The sequence below is a fragment of the Delphinus delphis genome, chromosome 8, assembly GCF_949987515.2.
Source record: "Delphinus delphis chromosome 8, mDelDel1.2, whole genome shotgun sequence".
In the NCBI taxonomy this organism is placed as follows: Eukaryota; Metazoa; Chordata; class Mammalia; order Artiodactyla; family Delphinidae; genus Delphinus; species Delphinus delphis.
This window is the reverse complement of record NC_082690.1, coordinates 20169079-20183890: the sequence shown is the minus strand read 5'-3', so window position 1 is coordinate 20183890 and position 14812 is coordinate 20169079. Positions and strand designations below refer to the sequence as shown.

The 14812-nt window shown below is 45.5% G+C and overlaps 1 protein-coding gene and 1 non-coding gene across 2 annotated transcripts in view; both read left to right on the top strand.

The window, feature by feature from the left end:
- Positions 1-14569, top strand: part of HTR3B (5-hydroxytryptamine receptor 3B) — a 44967-nt gene extending 30398 nt beyond the window's left edge. Inside the window, exons 4-10 of the mRNA XM_060017608.1 lie at positions 1273-1317; positions 1638-1747; positions 2712-2881; positions 3395-3552; positions 12818-13028; positions 13162-13344; positions 14334-14569. Coding sequence (XP_059873591.1) covers positions 1273-1317; positions 1638-1747; positions 2712-2881; positions 3395-3552; positions 12818-13028; positions 13162-13344; positions 14334-14569 — 1113 coding nt within the window. The remainder of the gene's footprint in view (positions 1-1272; positions 1318-1637; positions 1748-2711; positions 2882-3394; positions 3553-12817; positions 13029-13161; positions 13345-14333) is intronic.
- LOC132430419 (U6 spliceosomal RNA) lies at positions 13723-13826 on the top strand. The gene has a single exon (XR_009520510.1). It is a non-coding gene; the product is annotated as a U6 spliceosomal RNA (small nuclear RNA).
- Positions 14570-14812: the final 243 nt, after the last annotated feature.

Sequence of the window (14812 nt, the reverse complement as noted above, 5' to 3'; positions counted from 1 at the left end):
CTATGAGTTGCCTTCTCACTCTGTTGACTGTGTCCTTTTTTTTTTTTTTTTGCGGTACATGGGCCTCTCACTGTTGTGGCCTCTCCCATTGCGGAGCACAGGCTCCGGACGCACAGGCTCAGCGACCATGGCTCACGGGCCCAGCCGCTCTGCGGCATGTGGGATCTTCCCGGACCGGGGCACGAACCTGCGTCCCCTGCATCGGCAGGCGGACTCTCAATCACTGTGCCACCAGGGAAGCCTTGACTGTGTCCTTTGATGCTCATTTTTAAATTGGTTTATTTACCTTTTTATTGTTGAGTTGTAAGAGTTCTTTATATATTCTGGATACAAGCCCCTTACTAGGTATATGATTTGCAAATATTTTCACCCATACTGTGGTTTGTCACTTGACTTCCTGATGATGTCCTTTCAAACACAAAGGTTTTAAATTTTGATGAAGTCCCATTTACTTTTTCTTTTGCTGCTTGTGTTTGTGGTGTCATATCTAAGAAATTATTGCCTAATTCAAAGTCATGAAGTTTACTCCTATGTTTTGTTCTAAGAGTTTTATAGTTTTAGCTCTTACATTTTGGTTTATGATCCATTTTGAGTTAATGCTTGTATATGGTATGAGATGTTCCTTTTCTTTTAATCCCTAAGAATATAATCATTTTAGCATGTTTTTACTAGATTCAATATGAAAAAAAATTAGTAAAGTGGATTTTTTTGTTTGGGGAGATCTTTTTTTTAAATCACTGACGTGGGAAGCCACATCTATTTATATCACCAAAAATATACCTCACTTGGATTAAGCTCATTCAGTCTGTTTTATAAGCAGAGAAATCCAAGCATAAAGTAACAACAGGAATGGCTGCCAATGGCAGTTGAGATAACATTCATTGAAAGATTATGAATAACATCTTGATTACAAATAAAAGGGTGGTCTCATCTTTTTAGTCCAAAATTGGCTACGACTACATATCATCTTTTAGTCTGATTAATGGCAGGGTAACAATTAGAGTAGGAAAGAGATTCACAAATCATTTAAGATGTCAAGTGCAGTTAGTGTGTCATTTTATCATAGATAATATAGTAAAGCTCATAGCGACAGGTGTATGTAATAAATAAGAACTGAGAATACTCAGGTATTGAAGAGTCAAGGTAATGTTTCTAAAATCAGCATTATTTTGTTGGATTTGATTTTCTTCCTCTGAATTGTCATACTGTTGAATTGGGCTTTGATTTTCTGACACTCTAAGATTTGGTGTGGATGTTCTTTTTGCTTTGCAGGATGCACAGAATCAAAAATTAAAGACAAGTGTATGGTACCGTGAGGTAAATGATTATGTTTTCTTCCGTGCATGCTGGACTCCTGAACTCAATCTGTTGCAAGATGTAATTATTCGAAGAAATAGATACTATCTTGTGTTTCTAGTTCTTTATGTCCGCAGCAGACTTGATTTATTAGAATCTGAGTAAGATACATGGCCGTGGTTTCTGGTTGGGGCAACCCTTTTTAGGAGCTGAATGGAAAGTCCTCTTCCCTGACAGATAGAACCAACGGGCTGATCAATTGAGTTATTCATCCGAATCCCTCTTCAGTTCTTTGATGAGATTGGCATTGCCCCTTTGTGATGTTTCCTTTTTGGATACAGGTTTGGGATGATGAGTTTTTATCCTGGAACTCCAGCATGTTTGATGAGATTAGTGAGATCTCCCTACCCCTAAGTGCCATCTGGGCTCCTGATATCACCATAAATGAGTTGTAAGTGTGCTGGGGTGTGTTTCTGTGGGGTTTAGACTGCTTAGAATATTCAGGCTGGTTGCTGCTTCCTTTAAGTCATTGTTACTAATTTTTGTTTCTCAACTTGAAGAAGAGCATACTGTTGGGAATATTCAGGTTAGAAGTACCATGGGTTGACATCATTTAAGATACAGATTTGATTGCTAATGCTTGATGTTACTCATGGATTATGTCTGTGTGTGTGTGTGTGTGTTTGTTTTATACATTTACTTATTTATTTATATATTTTATTTTTGGCTGCATTGGGTCTTTGTTGTTGCACGTGGGCTTTCTCTAGTTGAGGGGAGCGGGGGCTACTCTTCGTTGCGGTGCGTGAGCTTCTCTCATTGCAGTGGCTTCTCTTGTTGCAGAGCACAGGCTCTAGGCATGCGGGCTTCCATAGTTGTGGCACGCAGGCTCAGTAGTTGTGGCACATGGGCTTAGTTGCTCCGTGGCATGTGGGATCTTCCCAGACCAGGGCTCAAACCCCTGTGCCCTGCATTGGCAGGCAGATTTTTAACCACTGCACCACCAGGGAAGTCCTATGCCTGTGTTTTTTTTTTTCTTTTTTTTACATCTTTATTGGAGTATAATTGCTTTACAATGGTTGTTAGTTTCTGCTTTATAACAAAGTGAATCAGCTATACATATACATATGTTCCCATATCTCTTCCCTCTTGCGTCTCCCTCCCTCCCACCCTCCCTATCCCACCCCTCCAGGCAGTCACAAAGCACCGAGCTGATCTCCAGTGAGTTGACTTACAAGGCTGTCATTGCTGAACCCACCTTTGCCAGGGTGGCTATCTCATGTAAAGTGCGATTCTGTCTTTGCACTTCTAGTCTAGTCTTGGGTGTTACGGTCACTATCATCTCATAATCAGTTCTGCTTATGTATTGGAATGACTAAAGCCCTTTCTGTAACAAAGATCTTTTTTGTTTCATATAGTGTGGACATTGAAAGATCACCTGATCTTCCCTATGTTTACGTGAACTCATCTGGGACCATTAAGCACTCTAAGTCCATCCTACTGGTCTCTGCATGCAGTTTAGAGACATACGCTTTTCCATTCGATATTCAGAATTGCAGCCTAACCTTCAATAGCATTCTGCACACAGGTAAGCCATGAGAGGTGTAGCCTGCTAGTGGGCAAACACACTTGTTGTGCTGGGTTGGCTCACATAGGTGAAATTATTACATTCTGCTGTCCCTCAGGTCTATTTTATTCTTGCACATAATTGACTTTTTATAAATCTAAATCTCTTCTTGTAGTTATTTGGCTCCTGCTGTAATTCAGACTAAGTACAGTATTGTGCCCAGAGATATTGCCCTTTGCTGCTGTTGGTTTGAAAATACAATATTAGGCCTCTACTGCCATTGAGAACGTTATAGAAGTCTCATTCTATAGACAATGGAGTACAAACCCTCAGTTCATAGCTGCTTTTTTTCATGACCTGAAAGTTTTTATCCCCCATCCCTACCCCTAATTCAAAATAGTATATTGAACCCCATCTCCATAAGACTGTCCATGTGGGGACAGGAGTAAAAAGGAAGGATTTGAATTGCGAGTTGGAAAAGTGGGTTAATATTGGTGCCTCTCTCCATGGGAAGTCAAGTGTTTCTGTTTTCAGTGGAAGATGTAGACCTGGCCTTCCTGAGAAGCAGAGAAGACATTACACATGACCGAAAAGAATTTTTGAATGACGGTGAGTGGGAACTTCTTTCTGTGTCCTCAACATACAACATCCTGCAGAGCAGCGCTGGAGATTTTGCACAGATTCAGTTTAATGTAAGTCCTCCCCATTCCTGTCCCTGTTGCCCACTTCTCTGCAGTTTTTCACCTTCTCTATTGGGCTGAGGAGTCTCTCTCCTGCATCTTCTCATTCATTACCACCTAAGTACAGGAGATTCCAATGGTTCCAACATCCACTTGCATTTTGGCATTTCAGAGACGAGAGATTCAGCCGTAGATCCTGGACTCCTGCTGTAGCTATTCCATATGTGAATATAAAGAGAATGGTTTTCAGACAGAGACCTGAACCAGCCCCTACAGCAGGAATCTTCCAGGCTTTCAATACATGTAACATCCTCACTTTTAATTGCTACCGAGAGAGAGAGAAAAAAAACCCCACAACAACAGCAACAAAAAATTGGGAGAAGAGTGTCTCTTCAACATTAATGTCCTGTTTGCAATTGAGTAAATTATTAATTAATCCCAGACTCAAGTGCATAAAATTATCATATTATTAACTTGAGTATCTTGAGGGATTAGCTAACAAATCACCTGCAGGATCCACAGAGACTACTGGTGGTTTCCAGGTCAGAGAGAACAACTACTCTAGTACGACGTGATAAGAACCCGAACTTCTCAGATGTGTCACCGGGAATGCCCTTGGCTGCACTGTTCCTGGGGAAATTTGTCCAGCAGACACCTGGGAGGCAGTTGGGAGCAGGACAGTGAAGCCTGATACTTTGCAGCAAGTTTCTGCAGCCGGCAGACTTGTCATTAATATTCAGTCCTGCTTTTCTGCACAAAGTCAGCTGGTGGTGGGAGCTGGGGGCAGTGGGAGGGTCTTTCATGCCAGGTAATCTGATTGAAAAGTAGAGACTACAGACAGGTCAGGATTGCACAGATGAATTCACACAGATGAAGTCTCCTGGAAACAACCCTTTTGAATAAGAAGGAAAAGTCAGACTAGACTAAGGTGCTACGGTTACAATGGATAATCCTATGCTAAGGGGAGCGGTGGGGATGAAATAAGCGATTATTGAGGGCACAGAAGTCCTCCATTGGTTAAAAGGTGTGGTATGCAGCTTTCTAGCAAAGCTCTTGTTAAATCAAGCCCTCTTAGACACAGCTGTGATTTGAACATGACTAATGTATAACTCCAGGCACCAGCTACTCCCAATTCATACCTTCTTTGCGGTAGGGCTTGGGTTCTTGCCTATTCTGCTTGGTTTTTATCAAAGCTTGCATTGTGGCTTGTTTGTCCACTTTTTTACCAAGAGAAAGGGAGGGGAAAAAGAAAGCTTTTTTAATTTCAATGAGTTTCTTGGCTAAGAGTAAACACCTCATTAATTTTAAAGATATCAGCCCACAAACATTATTAATGCAGCCCGAATAATGGAGATCATTAAAGGGAAATGTGAGAGAGTAGCACATGCAGGGTGGAACACAGTCACCTATCAAGCACTCTGGAGAACGCTGCACACACCATTACCTACATGCACGGAGGAGACAAACAAAGATGGGAGACGGGGCAGGTAAACAGGAGTGTGTGTTCCCGTGCACACAAACGCACTCTCTCCATAGAGCAGCCATTATTTGTAGTTACATGTCACCCTTTACCCTAGATATTAATTGTCTTCTCAACAGTGGCAAGAGGTTTTCTTTTTTTACTTTATTTATTTATTTGTTTGTTTATTTTTGGCTGTGTTGGGTCTTCGTTGCTGTGCGCAGGCTCTTCTATAGTTGCATCGAGTGAGGGCTACTCTTTGCTGCTGCACGTGGGCTTCTCGTTGAGGTGGCTTCTCTTGTTGTGGAGCACGGGCTCTAGGTGTGCGGGCTTCAGTAGTTGTGGCACGTGGGCTCAGTAGCTGTGGCTCGTGCACGGGCTTAGTTGCTCCGCAGCATGTGGGATCTTCCCGGACCAGGGCTCAAACCCGTGTCCCCTGCATTGGCAGGCGGATTCTTAACCACTGCGCCACCAGGGAAGTCCTGGCAAGAGGTTTTCTATGTCCTAGTCCATGTTAAATATGATGAACAGAGACGTAAAAGATTGTTAAAGGGAGGAGACGATCTCCTCCCTGGATCTCGGGGACCAAGGTCCCATTCGTTTGTTGTCTTCACTGCCACCCTTCTTTTCCATTCAGTGTTTACACTGAGTGGGGCTGGAGGGGACATCGGTGCGAGATTTCATGCTCTTGGAACTTCTCCCTGGGGACCTTTGCCCTGGGGGTTAAGGTTGGTTATCTAGCAGGCTGCCTTCCACCCTGGCCCTCTGGAACAGAGTAGGGAAAGAATCCTGGGAAGAGCCACAGATCATGTTTGGTAAGGCAGGGAGTCAGACTCAGGGGCATTCCTGCAACTTTGGAAGACAAGTAGATTGAATGACTCTCCAGTTCAGTTCTTTGTCCCCCTCGACCTCGTTCAGCCTCCCTGACTCCCTATTCCCCCTATGTGCACCGTGTCGGCCCATGTTCTCCTACTCCGTGCCAGACATCCTACTCTGAATTTAGCAATCAAGTCACCCTGGTGTCCTTCAACGACCTTTAGCCAATAATGTGAAATTCAGAGCCCAGTTCCATGCCAACAATGGGCCTGCCAGGGTCCTGACAGCAAAGGATCAACTCCCTCTTAATCTAATCACCTCCTATGTCCAAGTCCAGGCTACCCAGCAGGGGGTAGGGAACAGGTGGGGCAGGCAGGAGGAACAAAGATCTATTCTAAGTACGTCATCAACCTGGGCCTGATGTACATGCTGCCATTGATACTGAACCAAATGCTCCGGGTGCCCCATTAGTTCTGGCTAATGTGCAATCATGTCTGCAGCTCTAGGACATGTATTGATGATCAGAGGGCACCGGTGACACTTTGGAGTCAGGCTGCATTCCGCAGGGGGCCCAGAGCACAGGCACCTCTGCCTACGAGGATGTCTGTGTGCAGCCTGGCACCCGATCCAGCAGCCATAGGAGGGGAGGTTTCCTCCAACACATTGCCAGAGGTGCTGGTTCCCAGAAAGAGCAGGGTGAACATTTGATTTCTATATGTAGTGTTTTGTTTCTTTTTTGTTTGTTAAAGAATGAGGGTAGGGCTTCCCTGGTGGCGCAGTGGTTGAGAGTCCGCCTGCCAATGCAGGGGACACGGGTTCGTGCCCCGGTCCGGGAAGATCCCACATGCCGCGCAGCGGCTGGGCCCATAAGCCATGGCCGCTGAGCCTGCGTGTCCGGAGCCTGTTGCTCCGCAGCGGGAGAGGCCACAACAGTGAGAGGCCCACGTACCGCAAAAAAAAAAAAAAAAAAAAGAATGAGGGTAGAAGTGAGAGGCGGTAGAAATAAAATTTGAGAACTTACGTTGGATAGAAAAGGGCAGACCGTTGTGGGAACTAAAGTGAGCTGGACCACAGATGTCCTCTCACTGACTAAATTTCATGCGGCCAGAATTGGGAGGTCCACAGGGGACTCCTAGAAAAATGCAGAGGGGCATCTGGGAAAGAAAGGCGCCTTGTTTACCCTCACTTTCAGATGTAATTTTCCTTTCTAGAGTAGGGTAGATTAATTTCATTGAGATATCCTTTGAATGCAGCTCAGAAACTTGATAGAGGATCCTTCTAAGCTCTATTAGGTCACTCCAGAGACAGAGATAAAGAGAGGAGAGAGAGAGAGACACACACACACAGATATATAGATAGATGATAGATAGAGAGATAGAGAGATAGAATTTAGACCCCTAGAAACCCTTCCAGGGTCACTCAAGTAACTCTGGAATCACGGACTTTCTGCTAATCCAACCCGACCCATGGTCTAGATCCAAGAAACTCTCACTCTTGTGCAAGGATCTTACTTAAATGGCCGCAACTTTCCCATTCTTTCTGAATTGGGAATGTTAGGAGGGGCTTGGGAGAGGAGGAGAATGGGCTTCTGTATGAAGCGTGAGTCTGGGCGTCAAAATTCCAACTATGTCATAAAGATGGTCATGCAAAATTGAGTACTGGTGAGGTCTACCATCAAGGAGGCAATTAGAGGCTCACCTTGGGGCCTATTCCATCTCCAAGGAGCTCTCTACATACACATTCTGAATTAGATTGATCTCTTTCATTAACATCAATAGGCTGCAAATACCTTTGTGTACTTATTATTACCTGGCTTTAATGGATAATGAAATTGTGGCATAATATTGCTAACACCTGAAGGGTGTCTAATGGAGAATACGGACTGAAACCAAAGTGCTTTTTCTTCCCCTTCTGTGGAATTTAAAGGCACCAGCTCCTTTAGTCCATTAGAAATGATGGGCTCTAGGTAGGGGCAGTTCTGCAGAGAGTGGTGTCTCATTGAGCTGGTGACATACCGTCCCCTGGCATACAGGGGTCACTGCCTGACGTGACCTGCAGAGAGGTAGCCCTCAGAACACTGACCTTAAGATGAGAGCCTCCCTTTGGGTTCACTCCACTCTCCCACCCTACTGGAGCTAAAAGCAGCATTATTAACAGACTCTAATACAGCTCAATGAACACCTTTTGTGTTTTTATCGTGCACCAAGCTCAATGCTGAGCACTGAGGACACAAGCATGAATAAAACAAGTCTCTTGGTTCCTATCACAGGCCTCAAAATCTGCCCAGGGAGACATGGTAACACTAACCACAAAACCAAGCACTAACTCCAAACCAGGCACTGTTTTAAGAGGTCATACTGTAACCCTCACATCTCTGTGAGATGCAGCCGCTAAGGATCCACATGTTTACAGGTGTTTGAATTGGGGTGCAGAGAAGTTAAGTATCTTAACCAAGGTTATAGGGTGGCTGGTGGAGCCTGGACTTGACTCCAGAAACTCTGTGCCTAATCCTGTATGATGGTGACACACAACTAAAGATAAGCAGTAATATTCCAGTCCAGTCTGTGGCATCCTGCCACTGTGTGTTACCGGCCAAGTCGCCTGTATTAGTTTCTTAGAGCTGCTGTCACAAAGGACCACTTTAAAACAATAGAAATTTCTTCTCTCACAGTTCTGGAGGTCAGAAATCTGACATCAAGGTGTTGGCAGGGTTGGTTCCTTCTGGGCACTCTGAGGGAGAGACTGCTCCATGCCTCTCCCTTAGCTTTTGGTGGTTGCTAGCAATCTTTGGCTTTCCTTGGCTTGTAGACATATCACTCCAATGCCTGCCTCCATCCTTACGTGGCATTATCCTTTGAATGGATACAAAGGAGATCCATTTTTTCTTCTTCTTACAAGGACATCAGTCACATTGGGTTAAGGGCCCACCCTATTCCATATGACCTCACCTTAACTAATTTCATCTGCAATGATCCCATTTCCAAATTAGGTCATATCCTGAGCTTCTGGAAAGACACAGATTTTGGGGGGCATTATTCAACCCAGTACCATCTGCCACCCTCTGACTCCCCCAAATTCATGTCTGTCCCATGTGCAAAATATAGACGCCCTATCCCAACATCCCCAAATGTCTTAACCCATTCCAGTACTAATTCTAAGACCAGAATATCACCTAAACATTAACTCAGAAAGTCCCAAATCTTGTCATCAAATCAAGAATAGACCCTGGGTATGGTCCATTCTGGGGCAAACTTCGATCTGCAGACTTGTGAAATATCTAACCATCGGAATCTGGTTCCTGATCCCATAAGACGTGGGTTGGGGGTTTGGGGGGCAAGAGTAGAGACTTGTCCTGTCACCAGTTCTAACTCTATCATTTAGGATAGTGCCTGATACTCTGTTCATGCTCAATTCATGTTTCTTGAGTAGGGGGACAGAGGGCTTTGAGGATCAAAGGAGATCATGAAAACAAAACATTTCTGAAAACTGTGGGATAAAATTAGAGTTTCTTTAGGCTGTACTGGGCTTGTAGAGAAAATTAGTCTAGTCCATAGGTAACATTGCCCCCAGATCAACTTAAAGAAAAAGGTGGGTCCTTTGTGCTTGAAGAAAACCAAAACTGTAGGAACTATTTGATCTGTCTTAGGAATTGGAACATCCCTGCTAAAAGGCAGAAAAATGGCTAAGGTAGTTCTGGAGGGTCTGCCTAGTTTCACGATTTTACAAGCCAAGCATAGACATAGAGCCTTCTGCTTTATGTCACAGCCCAAGCTAATTGTCCACCCTTGTACCTACCTGTTTACTTTCAGCTATTGTTGATAGCCAGTGAGGAGTATCGTCACAACAGGACAGGCTACATACTTTTTGGGGCCTCCTGCAAAGTGAAAATGCAGGGTCCCTTGCTTAAAAATTATTAAGAATCTCAAAATGGCACAAAGCCAAGCATGGGCCCATCTCAGTGCCCGGCTCCTCGTGACTGCATGAAGCTGGCGTGCCTCTCAGCCTCTTACCTCTTGACACGCCTCTCCCCTGGCACCTTGGGGAACATGAGGTTTGGTGAAACTGCACTTTCCTAGGAACCAGGGACCCTAAGGAGCCACACTGCCCATCTTTGGTTCTGTCCCAGATTTCCACTCACTTTCTGTATCAGCCTCTGGGTGGAGAAGAGTCATCTCGGCATGCGCTATTTACATGGGAACTTTATTTACAGAGTACAACAGCTAATCTCAATTGTACCCAAGGTGCTTGGCAAGGCAAAAGTAAACTCCTTTTCTAAAAAGGGAAAAACCAAGGCAAGGAGAGGTTCGATACCATCCAGAATCACTTGAACCAGCACATCAAATTGAGAAGCTTAGGAACTCTGCTGTTCCTTTGACTCTAAGTCTGGGCTCTTTCTGCTTAACCAACATGCCTACTGGTACTTTTCTTTAGGGTGGTATTCTTATTCCTTTCATCTCCTTTATGTAACATCCACCATGAAGTCTCTGGGGGTCTTCCCACTTCTACCCTCCAGAGACAGCAGGCTTGGTCGCCCCCATCTCCCCATATGGCTAGATCACCAACAGCCCAGGTGGGGCTCACAACACAAGAGCCCCTGTGGACTCTGGCCCCTTGACTCCCTTCCCCCTGCGCCTCCAAACACGGCTATGTCTGTCACAGCACAACGAAGGGAGTAGAAAGGTGCAGGTTGATGACAGGTCATGGTTTTCCTTGTTGACTGCACTTGGGTAAAAATGTATTTTAACCAAATGATTGCAAAGCAGTGAGTGTCACTCTGGTTTAGATATTTGCAGCCAGTTATGTCTCGTGTGAAAGACAACAGCCCGACTACAATACGCCGAATGGCTCTGGTCTGCAGAACTCCACTGAGTCAGGACACGCTTCCAGACCCAAAGGCTGGGGAGGCCCTGCTCTCACCAGCAAGGTGACATCTGGTCTCACCCAGCCAGGCTCTTCGCCCACCACCTTCTGCTCTTTCCCTGGTCTCTGCCCTGGCTCCCGTCTATGTGATCCTCATCCGGAGACGGAGGCAGAGGTGAGAGAGAAGACCCTGAACTCAGCTCAGAGGTCTGATCAGACCAAGAGTAGGCTGTATGGGAAAGAGCACAGCGCTTGGAACCAGAAGATGTGGGAGCACATCCCAGCTCTGCCACTTACTCAGCTTACCTAGGGGGCTGAGCTTTATTTTTAAAGATCTATAAAGTGGGGATGCTCTATTACGTCCCAACAAACTGACAGTGAAGAGCAAATAACTCACATCCCATGTGAAAGAGTATCTAGCACACTATCTGACACGTAGAAATCGTTCAGCTGTTTGATGAATCAGAGCAATGGGAGATTTCAGACATTATTTTTTTCCAAATCTAACAGCAACGTGGCTCAGAACATTCATTTGTTCAGTAAACATTTATCGAACACCCACTGTAAGATAGGCATTATTTCTGGCCCCATGAAGGATTAAAAAATGCCATTTTCACCCTCAAACGGTCATTGCAAAGCAGTAAGTGTCTGACGGGGGAAACAGCCCTGTCATATCATAGTTTCTCTCCAGGAAGGATGAGAATAGATTTTGTGTTCATTACAGACATCTCCTATTCCCATCCCAGAGAAGCTAGGTATAACAAAATGGCAACAGCAATCATTGTAATTTTATGAGTCTTAAATTCCCAGCTAAGAAACCTGCTCAGCAGCTCTCTGCCCAGCCCTGCAGCAGGCCCTGCTGGGTATCTGCAGGTGCCCCCACCTCACATCTACTTTTGCTCCTGGAGGCTGGTCTATGGCCTGTAGAGTTGGGACTCCTGGTCATGTTTGGCCAGTAGCAGCAGGGGAGGCAGTGGCAGGAGATTGGAAGGAGGGGGGAGAGTGAGTGGGGCATTTATCTCTCCATTTCTCCCCACCCCACGGTGTTTCTGCCAGCTGGCTGTGCTCCTACAAGGAAGCCACAAGTCCAACCAGCCTTCTGTCCCCTCAAGTTCCAACCACATTCCCGGTCTTTGGTCCCTTCAGGCCTAAGGGTAGGAACAGCTGACGCAGTCCCCCGAATCCCTGGGGCACTGTCCTCTTCCTTGTTGTTTCTCTATGTCCTGCCCACACCTTGTCAAGCCCTCCTCAACTTTCTTAGTTTAACTGTGTTATTTGTTCCTAACAAGACTCTGACAGATACACAGGTACTAAGGTGTTTGCATCTCGGGTAAGAAGAGAGACTAAACCAAAACCAATACAATATATTGCAAACTAAATGGTTTAAAAAGAAAGAGTCTGGTGTAAGACCTGGTTTTAAAACAGTTTCTCACTCACCAGTTATGTGAATTTGGACAAGCAATTTAATCTCCAGGAACCTCAGTTTCCCGGTTTGTAAAATGGATATAATAATACCCAGCCCTGTGAGAGAGTGGTAGTGTATATATGGACATGTATACACTACCAAATGTAAAATAGCAGTCACATAGCAGTCACATAGCACAGGGAGATCAGCTCGGTGCTATGTGACCAGCTAGAAGGGTGGGATAGGGAGGGTGGGAGGGAGGGAGACGCAAGAGGGAAGAGATATGGGGATATATGTATATGTATAACTGATTCACTTCGTTATAAAGCAGAAACTAACACACCATTGTAAAGCAATTATACTCCAATAAAATCGTTAAAAAATAATAATAATAATACCCAGCCCTCAGAGCAGCCCTCAGAGCTGTTGTGAGGATTAAATAAGACAAATCATATGAAACACTTATTCCAGTGCCTGGCATAGAGCAAGTGCTAAATAAATGGTAGCTTCTTCTTATAATGATTAATAATATTAATATTAGTTCTATGTAAAAGCTTAAAGGATTTTTTTCTATTTTCTAAACCACAAGATAATCTCCTATTCTAAACTACATAGACTTTTCTTATTATGCAGAAATGTTGGGACGGCAGAAAGTGTTCTTGGCTAAGTGTTCTTTGGCCAAACATTTGTCCATTGGCTTAGACCCTCTTGGCAACAGATTCCTCATCCCTGTCCAGGTGGTGATTCGCAGGCGCCCACTGGTCTATGTTGTGAGCCTGCTGATTCCCAGCATCTTCCTAATGCTCGTGGACCTGGGGAGCTTCTATCTCCCGCCCACCTGCCACGCCAGGATTGTGTTCAAGAGCAGCGTGCTGGTGGGCTACACCGTCTTCAGGCTTAACATGTCTGATGAGGTGCCGAAGAGTGCAGTGACCACGCCTCTAATTGGTAAGCAGCTCCGGGGTCTCTAGGTACCTGTCTCGCATTGCTTCTGTCCAAGATCTGATGTTGCCTTTCAGATGGGGAAGGAAGAGGCCCAGGGACCCCTGCTAACTCCACCTCCATTGGCTCCTTCCCTCAGGGGTCTTCTTCACGGTCTGCATGGCCTTCTTGGTCCTCAGCTTATGCAAGTCCATCCTGTTGGTCAAATTCCTCCATGATGAGCAGTGCAGCCAGCGGGAGTGGACCTTCTTGTGCTTTCGAGGGGACACCGATGCAGAAGGGTCTAGAATGGATTCCTGGGCCCAGCTCACTGGGGTAACAGGTTTGTGAGAAGCCTTGAGGTCCCTGCCTGGTTCTGCTTTATCACCCTCAGCCTTAGTTCCCATGGGTGGAGTACCAGGCCGTCTTGAGTCAGCTGTATGAAAAAATGGAAACACCTGCTTCTTAACCTCTGCCCTGCATATTACATTACCTCCCTGGAGACTGAAGACCGTCTCCTGCTGGCTTGCCAGGAAGCCACATGTCAGCCTAGAGATCAGGGCCTCAGTCCCCTTAGCTTGTTTTATTTTCCAGTTTGGAGCCATTGACTCCAGAATAGCAGAGTGCGTGCGTGTGCACGCGCGCACACACACACACACAAATGGTTTGTATACATGTGGGATCTGATCGCTTAATGTGCAAAAGTATACAAATCATCCCAGTGTTCCCTTTGGCAACACATATACTAACACTGGAATGATACAGAGGTTAGCATGGCCCCTGTGCAAGGATGACATGCAAAGTCATGAAGCAGTCCATATTTTCACTGTATCCTTGAAAGTTGCCGAGAGAGTACATTCCAAAAGTTCTCATCACAAGAACAAAAATTTGTAACTGTGTGGTGATGGATGTTACCTAGGCTTATTGTGGTGATCATTTCACAGTGTATACAAACATTGAATCATTATGTTGTACGCTTGAAACTAACATAATATGTCAATTATACCTCAATTAAAAAAAAAAAAGAACCATTCCAGCCCCTGAAGCTCTAAGTCAATGTGGGCTGGCTGCTAGCTCAGAAAAATCTCCCGGATAGATGTAGCCTCGACACCCTACTTACACAAGCACCCTACTTGCTGTGTTCTCCAGGGGTTCCTTCAGCGCAGTCTTGCCTCCCCTCAGCAGGTAGGGAGAGGGTCCCCAATCCTAACTAACCCACTGCCCAGTTTTGCCCACCACCTTTCTTGAAGGTTGAGGCCATCGGCTTCAATGGGAAGGCTGGGGGAGCCTTGGTAGCCCCTGGCTCACCTAGAGTGTCTTCCTCTCATGTAGAGTCCCCCATCTGTCAGGAGCACCAGGCCCAGCCATGGACCCTGAGGGAAGTCTGGTCCCAGCTTCAACGTATCAGCAGCTACTTCCAGACCCAGGACCAGGCGGACCGACAGGAGGCTGGGTGGCTGGCCCTCCTGGAGCGCTTTGACCGATTGCTCTTCCAAAGCTATCTTGTTGTGCTGGGGTTCTACACCATCACCCTGTGCTCCCTCTGGGTGCTGTGGAGTGGCTTATGAAGACCCAAGTTTGCTGGTCTCCATCAATGTGTTTGCATGGCACTTGGGGAAGGCTGAAAAGTTTTTGTGGGGATATTGGAAGGGGACAAATGATGGGGTAAAATGTTCTCCAGCCCCCGTTGCCTCTTTTCATTCAGCCCAGGGATGCACATCATCGAATTAGCTATTGAATGACCCAGGAGTAATGCATTCATGATGAAAATGCATAAACAGTACGAGGTATCCAGTGAAAAGTAATCCTGG